This window comes from Brachyhypopomus gauderio, chromosome 6, assembly GCF_052324685.1.
Source record: "Brachyhypopomus gauderio isolate BG-103 chromosome 6, BGAUD_0.2, whole genome shotgun sequence".
In the NCBI taxonomy this organism is placed as follows: Eukaryota; Metazoa; Chordata; class Actinopteri; order Gymnotiformes; family Hypopomidae; genus Brachyhypopomus; species Brachyhypopomus gauderio.
Genome location: NC_135216.1, coordinates 22348900 through 22370483, shown reverse-complemented (window position 1 = coordinate 22370483; position 21584 = coordinate 22348900). Strand labels below are relative to the sequence as shown.

Sequence of the window (21584 nt, the reverse complement as noted above, 5' to 3'; positions counted from 1 at the left end):
AGTGTACTCTCTACCAGAAACCTCAACACTCAGTGTTCTCTCTACCAGAAACCTCAACACACATAGTGTACTCTCTACCATAAACCTCAACACACACAGTGTACTGTCTACCAGAAACCTCAACACAGTGTACTCTCTACCAGAAACCTCAACACTCACAGAGTGTACTCTCTACCAGAAACCTCAACACTCACAGAGTGTACTCTCTACCATAAACCTCAAAACACACAGTGTACTCTCTACCAGAAACCTCAGCACTCACACAGTGTACTCTCTACCAGAAACCTCAGCACTCACACAGTGTACTCTCTACCAGAAACCTCAGTACTCACACAGTGTACTCTCTACCAGAAACTTCAACACGCAGTGTACTCTCTACCAGAAACCTCAGTACTCACACAGTGTACTCTCTACCAGAAACTTCAACACGCAGTGTACTCTCTACCAGAAACCTCAACACTTACACAGTGTACTCTCTACCAGAAACCTCAACACGCAGTGTACTCTCTGTCAGAAACCTCAATACTCACACATTGTACTCTCTACCAGAAACCTCAACACTCAGTGTTCTCTACCAGAAACCTCAACACACTCACAGTGTACTCTACCAGAAACCTCAACACACACAATGTACTCTCTACCAGAAACCTCAACACAGTGTACTCTCTACCAGAAACCTTAACACCCACAATGTACTCTCTACCAGAAACCTCAACACTCACAGAGTGTACTCTCTACCAGAAACCTCAACACACTCACTCAGAGTACTCTCTACCATAAACCTCCACACACATAGTGTACTGTCTACCAGAAACCTCAACACTCACACAGTGTACTCTCTACCAGGAACCTCAACACTCAGTGTACTCTCTACCAGGAACCTCCACCCCCTGGGGCACTGAATTGGGTGCAGGAAGGGGAGAGAGGACAACATCCAGGACAGAATACTACCCACCCCTGGGCATACATACATACATACATACATACATACATACAGTGTTCAAATATCTCGGATCCCTTGTTCAAGCGAAGAAAGTGACCTCCTCACCTGACATCCAGGCTAGAATTGGACAGGCGACTGCAGCATTCGCCTCACTTAGGTGGTGTCTCTGGAAGAAAGACAACATTGCAACAGCAACAAAGATCCGCATTTTCCGGACACTCGTTCTACCAATTCTCCTCTATGGAGCAGAAGCGTGGACCCTACTCAAGATGAATACAAACAAGCTTGAGGCCTTCCAAATGCGATGCCTCAGACAAATTCTTAAAGTCTCCCTCCGGGACCGTCTCACCAATGACACAATTCGAGCAACTGACCTTCTTAAGCAACCAAGTCTTAAGCAACTGACCATCGAAGAGATGATCCAACAACGACGCCTTCGGGGTCATTCCAGGATTTTGGTACATTTCCTGTCCCACCACTTAAATTTCAAATGTACATATCCAAAATATCTAAATGACTATTTTTTTTTAAACATTGTACTTGTTATAAGACAAACTGTAAAATTTGGTGGAAAAATAAGCGCCTTAGATATTATTCAAAAGACCGAATACCTTTGAACCACCTCAAAAAATGGCCATTTTCTCTTGTCCCACACATTGGGTGACCAACTCCTTTGCCAAATTTAACAATTAAAATAAGCTCTAAATAAATTACTTCCTCTTGTATATTGTTGAAATGCATCTCCTTTACTTATGAAAACAACTTATTTGGTCTACATTGTATTGCATGTCACAGTTTTTACACTATTAAGTTGTGTCCCACAACATGCGCGCAACCCTGTTACCATAAGGAATTTTATCTGGCAGAGAAAGGGTTAAAAATATTTGTGTACTAGCACAAAGGAATTTGCATCACAAGGACATTTCCTGCCCACATGGCAAGAAAAATGGTAAGTGCTCTAACAATTTTCAAGGTTTTTTTCTAAATATGTTTGTCCAAGTTGTGTGTGTCACTCAGTGAATGCAACCCTGTTCCTCATATTGTAAGACTAATATTGAGTAGAGTCAAAATTTACTTTATATACTTATATAACCATATTTGTCCTTGATCTTGTATACATAGCTAAATTTTACAGTGAGCATCTGTTCCTGGGGTAGACCACAACTTAGCCTAAATTTGCAACCCTGTTAGTCCCAACCCTGTTACTGCATACCAATTTACTGCACACCAATCTAATAAAGAAAAAACTTCTTCCATATCTGAGATTGACGAATCAAACTTTTTGATAGTTTATAACCTGTAGATTATAAATATATGATTTAAAATGATCAAATTGAAGATCAAATTTTCAGAAGTTACCACCCCTGAAATGTACCAAAATCCTGGAATGACCCTTCGGTGGTTTGGACATGTGTGTAGGATGAGCGAGTCCCGGATACCACACCAACTGCTTTGGAAAGTCCGGCCCAACCACTGGAAAATTCAGAGCTCTGCGCCTAAGAAAACCTGGATAAAGCAGATAGAAAAGGATCTGCAGAACCAACGCCTGAATCTAACCCAAGCAAAGACAGCAGCAATGAACCGGAAGGAATGGAAAAACGTTGTGAGCCAAGTTCGAGAACCATCGGCACCTACAGCAGCGTACTGGCTACGGAAATGTCCGCAGCAGATCGCCAGCTAAGGATCAGAGAGAGAGAGATACATACATACATACACATTCATGCACAGACACTCAGCCTGTTTGCTATATGAAAGCAAAAGTGTACGTATGCCTCAGGATGTTCCAAAACCACATCAAAATCAACAGCATTAAAATTTAGCGCAATCAATTGTCATATATATATATGTGTCATATATTTTTTCAGTAGGGGGTTATGTGGGAAACACATACGAGAAGGCCAAAAAAAAAAACCTAAAACGTGTCTCTTCACCACAGAACATGAGACACAGAATTCCTTAATATGTGATTAGGTCTTAGAAGGGAAACACTGAAGACAGTGCACAAGGACACTTCTCCCAACATAAGTCAAGTTCGTGTGAGGAAAATGTAAAAGCTCTCTGACCTGGTGAGGTGTTTGCTGTTTCTGTCTGCGAAGGAAACAAGTGCAGATGCTGACAATTCTTTATTAATTTTTTTCTTTCTCAAAGAACCTGTTTTGCAGATATAAATGAGAAATACGAATGAGCCCGTAACGAACACTGACACAGCAGCACATTGGGCCTAAACAAAAGCAGTAATCTTACAGTGAAAAACTCAGAAACAGTGTATTTAGAACAATTCAAAAGAAAGAAAGAAAAGCCATATAAGCAGATGAGTTCATACAATATTCACATGATCTTGTTATGATTTAGTCAGTTTTTGGAGAAGAGTCCTTTACTTCAGCAAGAATGAAGAATTCTGAGCTTCCCAGAAATGTTTCTGACCTCATTTCATTTTCACATTCTAATAAAAGTACACCCTTCCCAATAGTCCCTGTGCAGAGACACTCCAAGAGCTCAGTGCATTAAGCCACGTGAAATTAACAACGATTATTCCATGAATACAACATGAATACAAAATGAGAAAATACAGCAATTTTCTATCACTCACTGCTAACTGCCACTCAAGCAAAGCAGTGATGTGTGGTAGTGAAGATTAACTGCAGTCTACATCACAGACTTTTTGTCAGGCAGTTTATGTTTAGAAGCACATTTGATGTGGTGCCTACTGTTCTACATACAAATGTGGAAACCTCAGCAGTGATTGGATTGTTACTATGTAAGCACAGTGCTGGACAGTTTCACAAATCTGATATACAGTAGAGCTACTTCCCTGCAGGTTTGTTATTGGTATTTTAGCCAGCTGTGCAACAGATATATAATTTCACAATTAGTAGATGGACCAAATGTATGTGGATGTCAGTTATATGAGGTTGTTGAACATCCAAGACCATATGTCTAACAGACTTTTATATGAAGTTGCCCCCAAGATTTTGTAGTGTGTCAAAAAATTTGTTGCCATTCAGTCAAGAGTCCCGTTGGAATTGATGTTCAACTTCATTTCAAAGGTGAAAATGGTGGTGTTGAGATCAGGGTTCTGCTTAGGAGTTCCTCCACCTCAAACTCATCACACCATGTCTTTATGGACTTCCCTTGGTGCACAGGACCAAAGTAATGCTATAACGATAAAAAGCCTTATACAAACTCTTGGCAAAAAAAGTGCAAGCATATATCTGTCTAAAATGTCTTGACTTGCTGTAGTATTGACATAATCTTTCATTGGAATCAACACACCTATCTCAAAGCCTGAAAAATAGCCATAGACCATTGTCCCTTCTTCACCAATCTTGGCACTGTACTTTACAGTATGTAGAATTCTCCTGGCATCCATAAAACAGATTCATTCGTTCAGACTGCAAGATAGTGGCATGTGATTCATCACTCCACAGGATTTCCATTGATCTAGAGTCCAGCAGCGTCATGCATTACATCATACCAGCCAACACATGGCTTGTGTGCAGCTGCTCGGCTATGGAAACCTATTTCATGAAGTTCCCGACAGTTCTTGCGCTGCTGTTGGTCCCAGATTCCAGACCTCTTTAAGTGCAACAGAGGATAAGCAACGTTTACATGCTGTAAGCCTTATTAGTGGCACCACCCTTGGCTGAGTTAGTGTTGCTTCTGCCATTTACAGTAATAGCATTTAGACTTGACCAGGTCAAGCATCAAGAATTGAATTAACTGGATGGCAAACGTGATGTCCCATGACTGAGTGATTGAGTTCATCGGTATGAACTGAATAATTAGCAGAGCTGTCCACATACTTTTGGCAAGATAATGTATTATACACTCCAGTGAAGGGTTGGTTCTGTAATGGTAATTAAATTCTATTTCCACAAATCAAATGGCCAGTTTAAATATTAATTAGATTACACAATAGTGATTTCAACTATGAGCCTGTTGATATTGATATTGATTAAAAAAAGATTAAACTAAACATTTGGAATTTTGAAGCCCAGTATGTACATCATAAGTTTTATATTTTACAAGTACTTTTATCTTTTACAGGACACAGTATGAACTCAAATACCTGATGGAAAATTACATGGTGTGGTCAATTACAATCTGGTCTACAATAAATTCTATACATAATGTTTCAAAGTTACATTTCCAGCTTTGACTTAGTGCATTAGTTCATATGGAGGCTTCTCGAGTGATGGTTTGATCGCTGAAACAGCTCAGCTGAACTTCATGCCTCTTGAAACAATTCCACGTATTTACAGATATGTCATAGTCTATTGTAATGGTCATGATTTATTTTGTTTCTTAGCTGGTTGTTTTACCATTCTGAATAGAAAGATTCATGCCACTCCTATGTGGTGAGAATCAGTATCAGATTTTTTCCAAGTCCACAAAGCAATCAAAAATTGTAACAAACAAAAAATTACAAAATAAAAAATCAGTGGAATAAACTGACCTAAGAATGTTAATGTAATATGCTTTTAAATATATGTACACAGATGGAGAGTAAAGATGGAGTAGGCATGCAGTACTACGTCACTGTGGCATGGAGCTGATGGAGCTTGATATCCTCAGGTTTTCTCCACTTGTAATGTTGGTGCAGCACGTTGATGTATTTGTGTCAGAAGGTTCAGATAACACGTCGGATATTTTGTTGGTCTGAAACTATCAAGTTCTTGCCACGATGTATTTTCTTTGTTCATGCTGAAGATTGCTCCTTTGTGCTCCAAAGAAATACTGTCATGTTGTCCCTGGAGTATTAATGACATAAGGGTTTTATAGGATCTGAAATCAAATCATGGGTGTCTCTTGTAGTCTTTTTTTCTCCCAGATATTGTCTACCATCTTTTAGAGAGTGTGGGGAACACAAATATAGTATGCTGATCCATTTTCACCTGTTACGGAAAGTGACAGTCTTTCAGTTCAAATCAGTTCATTCAGACTGGAACTTGACCTAGTGTGATATTTTTATAGAGCTTGTATTGCACCAACAACTCGAAAAACATGGCACAGCCGCTGTTTGTCTAATGAAGGATCCTTGTGTTGATATTCACCTGCCAATAAAATTGTTTTTCTTCACTTCTTTTTTTCCCATTCAGTAAGGGCTATAAAGTTATGTACCAATGACTTTGAATGTAATTCCTTGTTCTTCATAATGGTAGGTTGTTTGCAACTGTAGGAAGGACTCATGATCTCCTCATCCATTCTAGAATACGGTTGCAACTGTGCAAACACAGAACGTCTGAGGTTTATTGTCTGAGGTCTGTGGCCCAAACCGTTCGCTGATAAAACTGCAACTGATCAGAAAATCCACGTTTCTTCCTGCAAAGTTTTAACTCTGCAGCATCAATAAACAGCTCACACTGTCCATTCATGTCTGATGTTATCTTGTAGTGGAAAGCTTAGATAAGGACTGGATTTATTGTTGCAGAACAAATCTCCGGTGTAGTGATTGGCACTCCTAGAATGATCTAGAATTCAGTGGTGGAGATCTGGGTGACCTCGGACTGCAGGTCTTGCTGGACCCGTCTTGAGCGGGATCCTCGCGGGATCCGTTCCAGGCCTAGTCATACTGGCTTCTTCCCTACGTCAGATGGGGTACAAATCGACACTGGTTCCCGGGTGGTATTTCTTGCCCTGGAAAGGGTGTTCCGGTCCACACTTGAACGGAATGGCAGACAGAATTCCCCAAAACACCTCTTGAAATTCTCATCCAAAAAGGCATAAAGGACAGGATTGAGACTGCTGTTGGTGTAACCGAGGGCGATGCACAGGTGCCAGCTAGCAATGACAAAGGGGTTCCTCTGATCGATCTCCACCAGGGTTTTAATGATGATGAAGATATGAATGGGTGTCCAGCAGATGATGAAGGCTGCCACCACCACTAGCACCATGCGAGTGATGCGACGCATGTTCCTGTCTTTCTCCTTGGAGCCAGAGAGAAGGCGGACGCTTCGCAGGCGAAGAATCATCAGCCCGTAGCAGACGGTGATGACCAGGACTGGCACCACAAAAGCGAAGATAAACACGCAGATCTTAGTCACTGTGTCCCAGTACCAGTCGGGATCAGGGAACCTCAGAGTACAGTCTATTCTGCCTGTTGGAACACATTTTCAAATCCATCCACATTAGAATACATTTTCATTATACATACATTTTCACCATCAACATTGTTATGAGCTTATGTTAACTTAGCTACATTTTGTACACAAATATACAAGAAATTCAAATAAGTGACATTCACAACATTCTAAGCGACATTCACAACATTCTAAGCGACATTCACCTTGATCTGTCACCTTCGTGACCGCCATGATCATAATGGGCACTCCCACGGCAGATGAGAGGATCCAAATGCACACGTTGATCATCTTGGCCTTGACGGGCGTCCGAAACTCCAGCGCCCTCACGGGGTGGCACACGGCAATGTAGCGGTCAACACTCATCATGGTCAGGGTGAAGATGCTAGTGAACATGTTGTAGTAGTCGATGGCTATGACGAGTTTGCACAGGGGCTCCCCGAAGGGCCAGGTGCTCATCAGGTACTTGGTGCTCTGGAACGGAAGGGTGCTGGTGGCCAGGGCATCAGCCAGCGCCAGGTTGAAGATGTAGATGTTTGTGGCTGTTTTCATCTTGGTATATCTGCACAAGAAGATTGAATGGCTAAGTATTGTATTAGTTTGTGTACAGAACATAAAACTCACGTGCATCGTCTCTTCAGCCTGCTGGGACAAGTTTGTTGGGTCACCTTGATCACAGAAAGGATCCATAATAATTATAACATGAGAACAAATTTTCTGGCTTTCAAATAAATTCAGAGAAAAAAAAGACTTAAAAATTTCAAAACACCTCTAGCTCTATTTACTCAAACATTTCATGCAATTAGCCTTGTGAAATATTTTATGCGAGACCACTTGTTTGAGCAATATGAATTCTAACACATGGACCTAGACAAAGTACCACAGAAACGAACAATTATCTTTACACTTGATTGAAGATCACTACCATGCAAGGACATTATGAGAATGTCGCAATGCAGGTAAAATATGAGAGATCCTTTTTTTTATAACAGCACATGCATTATGATGGACTGCTGTCATAACTCCACTATTTCTGCACCCAGTATTTTGCTTATGGTCAGAACGTTCCACAGGGGTGTCATTCACTTTCAATGTATGAGATGGATTCTCTCGAGGGTCCAACATATCAGATTGCTGAAGGAGTGCAGCAGCACACATGACAGAGGGGGCAGGCTTTAGACCTACTACTCAGTAAAACGTCCTTTATTACAGGGCCACCGGGGCAGGGAAAAGACAGATCTATCTATCGTCCAGATATATTACTGGAACAATTTGTCACCCATGTTGGTCTTTTTGGTTTGTTATCTCTGCTGTACACTGGGTTGAGTGACTATGCAGACCCATCATTCAGTTATACTCATCTCACCTCATATAGTTGAGTAGTATTTCCAGACTACAGTCTTAAAATATTACATTATGATTCCTAACTTCCAGGTCTGTTGTGTGAATGTTGTTCTTATGATAGAGAGGTGGGATGGTGGTGGCCTTGAGCCCAGTTGGTGTAAGCTATAATATATAGCAGGAGCGTTTTATATTGGCAGGGATGCCAAAGAGTTGTTTACTATTTATTATACCATGCTAGTTAACAGCCCACTGTCCACTCCTCAGGAGAGCCTTTAATTGTCAGGTGGGTGTCGATAATTCGGCAGCATTGATTTAACTACTACTACTACTAGCAGCCCCGTCGACAGGGGGGGACAACCGGGTCTGTTGTCCCGGGCCCCAGCGCCAGGGGGGCCCATCAAAGAGCCCAGCAATTTATTTTTATTTAAAGTCTATAATTTTAAATAATCTTGAAATCTTTCATTACTATAACTTTCTTTACTCAAAATAAGCTAAATGGCTAAAATATATGTTTTTTTCTTACCTATCTGCATATTTTCCATTAAGTGCATACACCCCCGCCTCACACTGAAAAATGGTTTGATCCAGCACCTACTGTAGCCGCTGGTACCCGCCCAACAGCGGGAAATACAGTGGTGGATCGTTAAAGTAAAGTAAATACAGAAATCTGGAGCGCAGAAAAGAAAGAAAAAACATTTACCTGACGAATTTTAATGTTGCATTGTGTTCCAGGTTTGAATAATGCTGAAATTTAGGCTAAAGTACTTGAAAATCCTTGAAATTGTAACTACTTCGTTTCACAACAAATAGCTGTCTGACTGAACAGTTCCTGGATTACGTTAACAAATACGAGCCTCTTGTAATTCCAGGACAAAACATGAGAGAACGTGAAGACGTTAAGATTGGGTGTTTTGAAAATAAACAACCATTAAATAATGTGATAAAAAGCGAATTATTTCGAATTATTTCGAGTATATTTAACTTAATTAAAATTTTTTTTTTTAAGTTTAACGTGCTGGGAAATATTGAAATGGACCTTTAAAGTGCCGTACAAGTGCTTTAATTCCACCTTGTAAAGGTGTATGAACCCTGCAAACGTGACTTTGTTCATTGCGCTGAAGCGCGGCGCGCGCGAAGTTACAAAATTCGAGAGGTGCACGACCTCGCGAATCGACAGCGCGTGAGGCCCGGTGGCGGTGCCATTGCGATTACGTAATTCTCGCTGCGCGGACCCTCGCGCCACGACGCGTGAAGTATAAACCAGTAAGCTGTCAGAAACAGCTTTGATGTGTGGCTATATTATATACTACAGAGGAAATTCAAATGACGTTATCGGGGGGGGGGGGGGGGGGGGCACATGAACCTTTCTTGTCCCGGGCCCCAGCAAGACTGTCAACGGGCCTGACTACTAGCATTATTATTATTGGTAGTATCAGTACCATCCATCCATCCATCCATCCATCCATCCATCCATCCATCCATTATTTGTTTGTTATAGTCCCTGCTCTACTTTGTCAGTATGAATATTGTCTCTCCACTAGCCCTTCAGCTAAAGATCTGATTAAAATGTGTTTAGAAAAGGGAAATGCATTTCTCCAGGGCATACAGTATGGCCTCAGTTTTACCTCAGAGCAGCTGGCACTTATGCAAATGTTCATGGAGCACACATCCACGCAGCCAGCGAGGAGCAGCTCAACCACCCCCGTCACATTACCCGAGAGCAGTCGTGTGGAGCCATAAAAAATGGCTGCCATATTCGCCGGGCTGAGGAGGCCAGCTTATGGAATTACAGGCTGTTCATTCCGCCTCTTTTCCCCTCAGTCGGCAGCCATTAATGGCTGCATCAGGTAGGCCACACATTTTCGGTCATCGATTGGTTAGGCCTGTAGCTCTTGATCACAGGGGGCTCACTGCCACTGAGACGAGTGGGGCACCCACGAGGGGTTTGTCAATAAGAGTGATGGGGGGAGGGGTGGATGAACATAGCCAGTCTAATGATTGTGTGGGGCTTCCTGCCGAGCAATCTAATCAGCCATAATGAGGAAGACCACTAGATTAAAGGGTGGAACAACTGTACTTGTGAAACAAATACTAATTAGGTAGGAGTGAGTAAGGCAATTTGAGCCACTATTTACAAATCACATTGTTCTAACCCATGGGCAAAGATGTGAAGAGGCACAGGAAGATCTTTTTCCTTTTTACTGTATTGTACTGTATGCTAATGTATTTAGTATGAGAAATTATGCCAACTTTGGAATGCATTTCACCAATTTCATGCAGTTTCCTAGAAAACGTTCAACCTATGCAACACATCACACTATTCTCTTCTGGAAGTGATTACCCAAACTGATCATTAGTCTTCAATTCAGCAGAGCAAGCCAGAAGGTCTAGGGTTGATTCTTGTTGTGCCATTTTAATCTGCAGTCTTGCTCTGCCAACAAGCCACTGAATAAATCAGAATACACCAGAGACACTGACATGTTAAGCATGTTCAAATTCTTTGGTACACATTGTTATCATATATATATATATATATATATATATATATATATATATATATATATATATATATATATATATATATATATATCTTATCAAGAGCAAACAACCTGATAGAACCTCACAGGACCAAATAATACTTTCAATAGGAAAGATTAAAGAGATCAAGGCCATTCCTCAGGATTTAAAAAAGATGCTTTAGTGACTGCCATACAGACATGCATTGGCATGACCTCACATCACAAACCAATGGTACGCATCGAAAACAAAGAGGCCAGGTTATGGGGTCACTAAAAATCCTTATGGACCTGTATTAGACTGACCCAGAAAAAGAAAGTCATATATATTCATATACACTCAATGGCCACTTTATTAGGTACACCTTGGTAGTACCTGGCTGGACCCCCTTCAGAACTGCCTTAATTCGTTGTAGCATAGATTCAACAATGCACTGTTCTCTGGTCCATATTGACATGATAGCATCACATAGTTGCTGCAGATTTGTCGGCTGCACATCCATGATGTGAATCTCCTGTTCCATCACATCCCAAAGGTGCTCTATTGGATTGAGATCTGGTGACAGTGGAGGCCATCCGACTCATTGTCATGTTCAAGAAACCAGTCTGAGATGATTCCCATTTTATGACATGGTGTGTTATCCTGCTGGAAGTAGCCATCAGAAGATGGGTACACTGTGGTCATTAAGGGATGGACATGGTCGGCAGCAGTACTCAGGTAGGCTGTGGCATTGACATGATGCTCGAATGGTACTAATGGGTCCAAAGTCTACCAGGAAAATATCCCCCACACCATTGCACCATCACCACCAGCCTGAACCGTTGATACAAGGTAGGATGGATCCATGCTTTCATGTTGTTGATGCCAAATTCTGACCCTACCATCCGAATGTCGCAGCAGAAATTGAGACTCATCAGACCAGACAACGTTTTTCCAATTTTTCTATTGTCTAATTTTTGTGAGCCTTTGTGAATTGTAGCCTCAGTTTCCTGTTCTTAGCTGACAGGAGTGGCACCCGGTGTGGTCTTCTGCTGCTGTAGCCCATCCGCCCCAAGGTTTGACATGCTGTGTGTTCAAAGATGCTCTTCTGCATTCTCCTCTGACCTCTGGCATCAACAAGGCATTTGCATCCACATAACTGCTGCTCACTGTCTACATGCCTAAATGCATTGAGTTGTTGCCATGTTATTAGCAGTTGGTCAGTTAGCTAATAAAGTGGCCGGTGAGTGTATGTCCCATATATATATATATATATATATATATATATATATATATATATATATATATATATATATATATATATATATATATATATATATATATATATATCTTATCAAGAGCAAACAACATGATAGAACCTCACAGGACCAAATAATACTTTCAATAGGAAAGATTAAAGAGATCAAGGCCATTCCTCAGGATTTAAAAAAGATGCTTTAGTGTGTGTGTGTGTGTGTGTGTGTGTGTGTGTGTGTGTGTGTGTATGTGTATGTAAAGATATATTCATATCTCATATCTTCATGGTGGATGTGTAAAATTCCATCATTTTGGTGAATGTGGCATATGTTGGTCAGTCGTGGTCTTCTAACTGAACAGGCAGGGTAGCGTTTAAGTATGAATGGCTACCAGTCTTAAGCACACATATGGACCAATTCTGCTTCACAGCAGGAAAATCATCCAGAACACTCTGGTGAAATGGAGTTTTTCAGGACCAACACCAATGAACATGCACTTCACTTACTGAAAAAATAAGTGTGAACAAAAAAAACCCCAAACTGAGAAAGGCTGTTTTACAATGCAGTACTGGCAGAGCATCGACAGGGAAGGTATGAAGTATGTGGTAATGTGGTAAGGTGATCATGTGATAATGTGGTAATGTGATCATGTGATAATGTGGTAATGTGGTAATGTGATAATGTGGTAATGTGGTAACGTGGTAACGTGGTAATGTAGTAATGTGGTAATGTGGCAATGTAGTAATGTGGAAAATTGGTAATGTGGTAAAGTGGTAACGTAGTAATGTGGTAACATATAAATGTGGTAACGTGGTAACGTAGCAATGTGGTAACGTGGTAATATGGTATTGAGGTAACGTGGTAATGTCTAGAGGTTGCAAACACCTTGAAGCTGTATAAACTCTAATGGTGCACAAAGCTATTCTACAATGGTTTCAGCTCAGAAACTCAGTCCCTTCCATTCAAAAGCTCAGACACGTGAAGAGAAAAGAGTGTATCAGTGAAATACAGTGGCCAGGCCCTTCGTGAAACACTGCTTTTCAACTGATTCATATTGACAGACAAATTAACTAAACATACGTACGTCACATTTTGTTTGGTCAGGATTGTAGCTATACATATTCTCTCGATATTCTCAAATTGATGATTTGATGTAACATGCAAATTCAAGTTAACTAGGAAAATTTGTGGTAATGAGTCAGGCTACTAGGAAATGTTTAAGAATAAATACTTTAGAACTAAGGGTAAAATGGTTTGATTGTAGGAATTATATCATTTCTTTGGAGTTTTAATCCAGGCTTGAGGCTTTGGAAGTTTGTTAAGATTGTACATCTTCTAGCCTCACCAAATCTCCAAAGTAACAAAGTCATTCTACGCTTTAAACTCTGCACATATGTCACCACAGCAGAAGAGCCAATGTCAAATATTCGACTGCGACCACTCAAGTGACTCAAGTGGACTCAAATGCCAACAGGGCAGGACATTGGAAAGCCTGTGCATGATTTGTGGTCTGAATCACACCTCAGTCTCTGTTTGCACTGTTTGCACCAATTACATCCATCTCCAGTGTGCATCCCTTTCAGCTCACCAGTCCTGAATAAGACTGAATCCACTTCAACTGGCCTTGCTGGCCAGTACTCTCAGACATGACTTGTGGAACACCGCACAACTGATCTCACACTGGAGGTCTGAAGCACACACTTCAGGTCTCTTGTACGCCAGCGTCTCGTCGACTGTTTCACAGCGCAGCAGGACAGAATCGGATGACCATGCTTGTTGAGACACGGTGCGCGTGCGGGTGATGGATTACACAAAATTATCCTCCATTTTCCTCCCCTCTTCTGCTGGATGCCTACAGTACCCTATTCAGCGCAATTCAACTGTACAATGAAAAGGCTGCTGTAATTGAACGATCATGCCAACACAGGCTGCGTTCTCTGCAGGGCAAGGAGAATGGAGACAGCCAGCATGGGGAAGGGCCTGCTTGTTATTGTGCATTAAGGTCTGGGTCTTAGACAGGACGCAGAATGGCCTAGACTCTTTGCCATATTCAGTGCTGTTAAGGTAGTCAAAGCACACAGAGGCAGCCAAAACACTCCCAACTCTCCCCTATACCTCAAATGCAACAGCACACATTTATAGCAAATGAGGAATACAGCAGTGTACTATATTTAGTGCAATTTGAGAGTGTGCTGGTGCAAGATGGACGCTGCTTCTTGTCAGTCTTGTTTGTTATGTTTTTTATTGTTTGCAAACTTTTGTTTTTACATATTCATTCACTGGCAGGGGAGTCTGACTGTCACTGACACAGATACTGGTGTATGGATTCGCTAAGGGTCTAATTGCTCTTTTCCACGGTGGTTTACAGTGGGGAAAATAAGTATTTAGTCAGTCACCAATTGTGCAAGTTCTCCCACTTAAAAAGATGAGAGAGGCCTGTAATTGACATTATAGGTAGACCTCAACTATGAGAGACAAAATGTGAAAAAAATTTGAGAAAATCATTTTGTCTGACTTTTAAACAATTTATTTGCAAATAATGGTGGAAAATAAGTATTTGGTCACCTACAAACAAGCAAGATTTCTGGCTGTCACAGACCTGTAACTTCTTTTTTAAGAGGCTCCTCTTTCCCCCACTCATTACCTGTATTAATGGCACCTATTTGAAGTCGTTAACAGTATAAAAGAAACCTGCCCACAACCTCAAACAGTCACACTCCAAACTCCACTATCGTGAAGACGAAAGAGCTGTCGGAGGACACCAGAAACCGAATTGTAGGCTGGGAAGACTGAATCTGGAATAGGCAAGCAGCTTGGTGTGAAGAAATCTACTGTGGGAGCAATAATCAGAAAATGGAAGACCTACAAGACCACTACTAATCTCCCTCGATCTGGGGCTCCACGCAAGATCTCAGCCCGTGGGGTCAAAATGATCACAAGAACAGTGAGGAAAAATCCCAGAATCACAAGGGGGGATCTAGTGAATGACCTGCAGAAAGCTGGGACCAACGTTACAAAGGCTACCATCAGCAACACACTACGACGCCAGGGACTCAAATCTTGCAGTGCCAGACGTGTCCCCCTGCTTAAGCCAGTCCATATCCAGGCACGTCTGAAGTTTGCTAGAGAGCATTTGGATGTTCCAGAAGAGTATTGGGAGAATGTCATATGGTCAGATGAAACCAAAGTAGAACTATTTGGTAAAAACACAACTCGTCGTGTTTGGAGGACAGTGAATGCTGAGTTGCATCCAAAGAACACCATACCAACTGTGAAGCATGGGGGTGGCAACATCATGCTTTGGGGCTGTTTCTCTGCAAAGGGACCAGGACGACTGGTCCGTGTACATGAAAGAATGAATGGGGCCATGTATTGTGAGATTTTGGGTGCAAACCTCCTTCCATCAGCAAGGGCAATGAAGATGAAACATGAGGAGATCTGCATGGAGGAATGGGCCAACATACCAGCAACAGTGTGTGCCAACCTTGTGAAGACTTACAGAAAACCTTTGACCTCTGTCATTGCCAACAGAGGATATACAACAAAGTATTGAGATGAACTTTTGTTATTGACCAAATACTTATTTTCCACCATTATTTGCAAATAAATTCTTTAAAAGTCAGACAAAATGATTTTCTCAATTTTTTTTTCACATTTTATCTGTCATAGTTGAGGTCTACCTATGATGTCAATTACCGGCCTCTCTCATCTTGTGTGGGAGAACTTGCACAATTGGTGACTGACTAAATACTTATTTTCCCCACTGTAACTGGACATTTTTTTAAGGGCAGATTGAAATGTTATTAATATGTTTTTATTTAATAATGAAAATAATAGATGCTATTGGTTTATATTCAGTCGACTTTATACGGTGAATTCTAAATATGTTTTAGAGAAGGGACACTGAATAACTTCATCATTTACTACCAAACACAATATACAACAAAATCTAATACGTAATACATATTGAATGATAAAATGAATGTATAATGAATCAATTTATTTTTCATTCTCTTCTGTCCTGACTTATACTTGGTTCTAATGATCTTGACTACAGCACCAATTAAAACATCTACAACTACATGTAAATCTAATCTGATTAATTTTATTTATTTCAAGTAGGTCTCATCTATTATATTGACCATATTGTGAATCCTGGATATATCCTGAATATGTTATATATATTATAGACATTATATGTTTGAGAAGATCATATATATTATATATAAAATATGTTAAACATTTTAAAATTCAAATATGTATTCAATATAGACATAACAGCATTGTGGATGTTCTAGTCACAGTTCACACACACACACACACACACACACACACACACACACACACACACACACACACACACATTTGTGGAATGAGATGCTGTGAACCACAGGATGTTACTCTGAGTCAGCCCATAACAAACATACACACACAAACACTCACACTCGTTTTACTGAACATATACTCACATGCGCAGTCACGTTCAGGATAATCCTTATTGCCCTGACCAACCATCTCCAACTCATTTACTATCATCAAACAAAATCTACACTACTGCACAACCCTTTGACTCTGTTTTACTAAAAATATATTGATGTTAAATCATATTTAAATGACTATTACTTTCTTTCTAGTGATGTGTTGATCTAATCAGCACTACCAGCTCTTACAACAACCTCCACTTCTTTGCCTGGTACTGCTCAGAAGCGAAAACATGCTACTCAAAACATGCACTTCCATTTCTGCTTGGTGCCTGGATACGTAACAACGAACCAGAACCGTGCTGAGCTCACCCTCAGAGACAGAGGCACAAGTGCAGGATTCACCTGGTACAAATGCTATCACTCCCTTTCATGGCCTTGATGACAAAGGCCTGTCAAGGCACTATAGCGATGTGGCCAAGGAATGTGCATCTCACCTTCATTCCTTTACCCCCCTTCATAACTTTACTCCACAGAGGAGTGTGGTATATATTCCAGATCGTCTAATTTTCTGGATGGTGAGAGTTGTTGATCAGGACTCCCAGCAGGCTGGCTGGAAGGGGGGGGGGGGGGGGGGTGAAGGCAGGGTCTCAGCTCAGTAATGAGACTGAGTGGTCTTCGTTTCTTCGTTTGCACATGGCCAGGGGATCGAGGATCTCACTTGGCACAGACCCCCGTCAGATCACGGCTAGGTGCTGGCAGGGGAGTTCTGTGATCAGTCTGATCTCGGAGAACACATAGACCTCCACTCGCATCTCCGCTCACGTGTCCACTCGCGTCTCGGCTCGTGTGTCTGATCGCGTCTCGGCTCATGTGTCTGATCGCGTCTCCGCTCATGTCTCCGCTTGCATCTCCACTATGCTTTTGAAAAGAACAATCATGGAGATGTGTGCAACATGTATTTTTCTTTTATATAAAAACAAGAAAAGAAATCATTGGGTTATTTACAAAGCTCATGTGCAAAACAAATGTGTACAAAGCAACCCTCTAAAATCATAATATTCATTGTGCCTTTGGCATTCCAAATGTTCTTTGGAACAGTTTTTTAATCTTGGTTTGATTCCACTAACCAGATACAATGTAAATATGTATCTACCGTAGTGTGAATTTCAGCAGCTGCGAGACCACAAACACACAAAACAAAGATGCTCAGCAAAGTGTCCATTTTTCAGTCAGGATATATAAAACCACTTGCCACCTCAGAAGATGTTTACTTTGAGGCTGCGGCGAATCATAACTGCATGGCTATTATGTGCAATGTGACCAGAATCCCGTGTGCTTCATGATACCATGCAGTGCTGTACACACCTTGTGTGCGTGTTTGTCAGTGTGAAGAAATCTAATCAAGTCTGTACTGCAAAGCCTCAGCTAGAGCCTGTCTGCATTAAGTAAGAAATTATGCAATGTACCAGTCAAATATCCTGGTATTTCTATTTTCTTCCATGTTTAGTTAATTATGGTCATGTTAAATACACTTCAGGACAGACTGTACTGCCCCAAGACACTCCACTGAGCTAATTAATCAAGCGACTAATAGTGCCAGTGAGTGGCGTGAAGTTAAATGTGGGTTATGGCCATCCCACAGCTAAACTCCAGCACCTTCCTTATTCCTGCAGGGATTGTCTGACATTAAACACAGCATTAGTAGTGTGGAGCACTACTGTAAGTAATCAGGATGCATTAGAAGCTGTTGCCCAAGGCAGTGGACAAAATTACACTATTGCATTGCTCTGTGCCATATTTCAGAGACGGAGCCCCACAAATTTTTCTTTTCCCCTCCCTGGTCTTGCTCCACCACCCTCTCTCACCCCCCCTGTACTTTACCACAACTAAGGCTTAGAAAATTGAATTCATATGGCTGCAGTTGTAGCGGCGCTGGATTACCTGGAGTTGCAGGTGTGCGCGTGTCTAAATGGCTGTAGTGTTTTTGTGCGTGCGGCTGCACAGGTGAGGCCATCGCTCGCCTTTGCACAAACGCTCTCAGCAGCAAGCTGCAAATGAGCACCGAGCGCAGGTGTGTGTGATGTATGACGTGTGGTGTGTGAAATGTGATGCATGATGTATGAAGTGTGATGTATGAAGTGTGATGTATGAAGTATGATGTGTGATGTATGACGTGTGGTGTGTGATGTATGAAGTATGATGTGTGATGTATGAAGTGTGATGTATGAAGTATGATGTGTGATGTATGATGTGTGATGTATGAAGTATGATGTGTGATGTATGAAGTGTGATGTATGAAGTATGATGTGTGATGTATGATGTATGATGTGTAATGTATGAAGTGTGATGTAAAGACCGATCGGTTTTGAGAGGGAAAGCCAGGTTTGAAGTTTTACCAGTTTGATAATATTCAAATAATTGATTTTGACATCATAGCGAGGGATATGGCTTTAATTTGCATGAATGGAAATGACTGTTTTCGGTGAATTATTACTCAGTTACTAACTTGCTGAAAACTGAGAGTACAGAATTTCTTAACAGTTTAAGCATACTTAAATAAGCCCCTGACATGTCACTATTGTTAATAGATCACTTAGTGTTAAATTGAATGCATATCCATTAGCTTAAAAGCAGACACACTGCTGAAACACAGTGGAAGGAACTGGCTGTTTTTAAAGCTGGGAAAAAAAGAGTCTGTATAAAAACATCTCTCAGCTAAGACAATTACCATCGTCATGACAACTAGGCTGCCTTTTTGTTTTGGAACGTCTCCTTTCAACCGTTGGCCCTGTGACCTGCTGGCTTACACCTATCCACATTTGTCCTTGCTTGCTTGAGGATTAGAGAGACTTTTCAGTCAGTGCTCAGAGCGAATGCCCCTCTGTCTCTGACGCACCGCGGACACTGCTGACCGCTCCATCGGTCTGGCTTCGCTCAATTAACTGTGCTGTTCTGATGTCTATCAGCATGTATGCTGCAGAATACACCGAATATAAGACACAGAGTGCTGTCTTCCTCCCAGCAGGGCTTGAGGCTCTGCCAGCTCACCCTCACCCTCATTTTCAGCTCAGCGTGGACCTTCACGCTGTGTCTGTAAACCCTGCACCGAGCCCAACGGGAGCTGAGGGGTCCCGGTTAACGCACAAGAACGATTGGCTTCTACAGTGCTTTCACCCCGCCCACGGGCCCCCCTTTGAGCCAATCCAGTCACACAGCTGAGGTCAAGGTTAAGCTGGTTACTTTTGAGTGTGCTTTCACCATATAGGAGGGAAGGCGTGATATGAAAACCATCTGATTGATGAGCAGTGCTGTACCATGGGAATGTATTTAAGATAGAGAATAATATTTCAGTTTTTGTTAGGCTTTTTTTTATAACTTACATGTAAGTTTACTCATAAGGTAATAGTCACAAGAATTTGAGAACACTTACTCTAAGTTCATAATTTTAGAATTCAGTTAGAATTAGATTCAAGTGATTGAATGGTCTGGTCAGAAGAGTTCTTGAGAAAAAATGTTTTTGAATGGGGAAAAATTAAGGGAAGAAATTTCTGAGAAAACAGAAAGGAGAAATGAGAAATGGACTGATCTGTTCATCCTGTTGAGGTTACTGGTCTTCTCTGAGCTGTGCACCACCATGCACCCCCTGTACTAAAAGGCCAAACAACTTATACATCATGTACCAATATGCACTCCACATGTAGATTGTACTGATGTGGACTTAACCAGATGATAAATACCATAATGTCTAGAAATGGCCAAACTGATATTTAGTCTCTCTATTAATCATGTTGCATTTGAAATCAGTTTCTGTGTATAATGGAAAATTAAAATTATAAAATTATGATAAATCAAATGTGAAATTAACATAGTTAAAAATTAACTATTAGAAATAAACTGTTATTACTCCTTACCTTACCACACCATACATTACAAGGATGTTGCCCAAAAGTCCTACAACGCAGATAACGGAGTAGAGAGCGGTTATGGAGATGGCCATTATGATCCCTGTCCGCCTTTTCACCGAGTTATGCTCGGTGTAGTTTTGTCCGTCAGGGACGAAGTCCATCACATCGTCCGGAAACGTGACATTGAACGGAATCACGGAATAAAGGTCACGCAGTTCAGCACCGGGTGCCATGGACGGCTCCATGGTCCAAGACACACAAGTGGTTGCTGTTCTCTTGTTGTGGTGCTGAAAAGTTAAGCTCTCACCATACAGGACGGTTAGAATTCGCTTATCAAAATTATCGGTGTCAGTAGCGCTGATGTAACATTTGTTTTTTTTCCCTTTATTGCGTATGATTCCACCCCTCAACAAAAATGACAAACTGTAAAACTCAACCGAAGAAACAACTGAAAATGTACACCAAAACAATAAAGGATTGTTTTGCTAATATTTAAGTAAGCGCTAAAGAAGTCGCGTCTCTGGTTCTCCGAGCTGATTTGGTGAGACACCCCTCCTGCCTGAGTCTTATTTAAGGGCGCGGGGGGACGGACATCGACGTCAACCCACCGTAACTGGCTTGGAAAATACGCGGAGTTTCGATACAATGTCGTGTAACATGACCAAAAACGGCGAAAAACTGTTGAAAGCGTACAAGCAGTTTTAGAAGCAGCGCGGCTTTTCGAAAAAAACTGAACGATGTGGTTTTATATAGGGGAGCATGCGAGATTATAGCTGCGCTCATAATGCAGAGCGCTGTTAAGTTAAAGCGTGTTATGGCAAACGTTATTTAATTAAAATATCTATCTATCTATCTATCTATCTATCTATCTATCTATCTATCTATCTATCTATCTATCTATCTATCTATCTATCTATCTATCTATCTATCGTGTGTATGGATGATTTTGTATATATGGTTTATAGTGTGTATATGAAACACTGGAAGCTTCTGAATTCTCAAATTGTTACCATGTGGTTACATTAAGTGCACATATTCATCTTAATCGATCTTATGCATTACAGCATAATTTAAACACATTAATAATTCAATTAAGAACACACATGAAAGCACACACACACACACACACACACACA

The 21584-nt window shown here is 41.1% G+C and overlaps 1 protein-coding gene across 1 annotated transcript; it reads right to left on the bottom strand.

The window, feature by feature from the left end:
- Window positions 1–3053: 3053 nt before the first annotated feature.
- Window positions 3054–21034, bottom strand: oprd1a (opioid receptor, delta 1a). The gene is made up of 3 exons (XM_077009703.1): window positions 20455–21034; window positions 7230–7585; window positions 3054–7040 (listed from the first exon to the last, which is right to left on the bottom strand). Exons 1-3 carry the CDS (start codon window positions 20691–20693, stop codon window positions 6511–6513), a joined length of 1125 nt encoding a protein of 374 aa, XP_076865818.1. The 5' UTR covers window positions 20694–21034; the 3' UTR covers window positions 3054–6510.
- Window positions 21035–21584: the final 550 nt, after the last annotated feature.

Excerpts from the sequence above, each read along its gene's own strand:
- oprd1a (XM_077009703.1), bottom strand. The coding sequence starts at position 20,693 with ATGGAGCCGTCCATGGCACCCGGTGCTGAACTGCGTGACCTTTATTCC. Across the intron at positions 7,586-20,454 it reads GTAATGTATGGTGTGGTAAG|ATATACCAAGATGAAAACAG; the intron begins GTAAGGAGTAAT and ends CTTCTTGTGCAG. Across the intron at positions 7,041-7,229 it reads CACGAAGGTGACAGATCAAG|GCAGAATAGACTGTACTCTG; the intron begins GTGAATGTCGCT and ends GTGTTCCAACAG.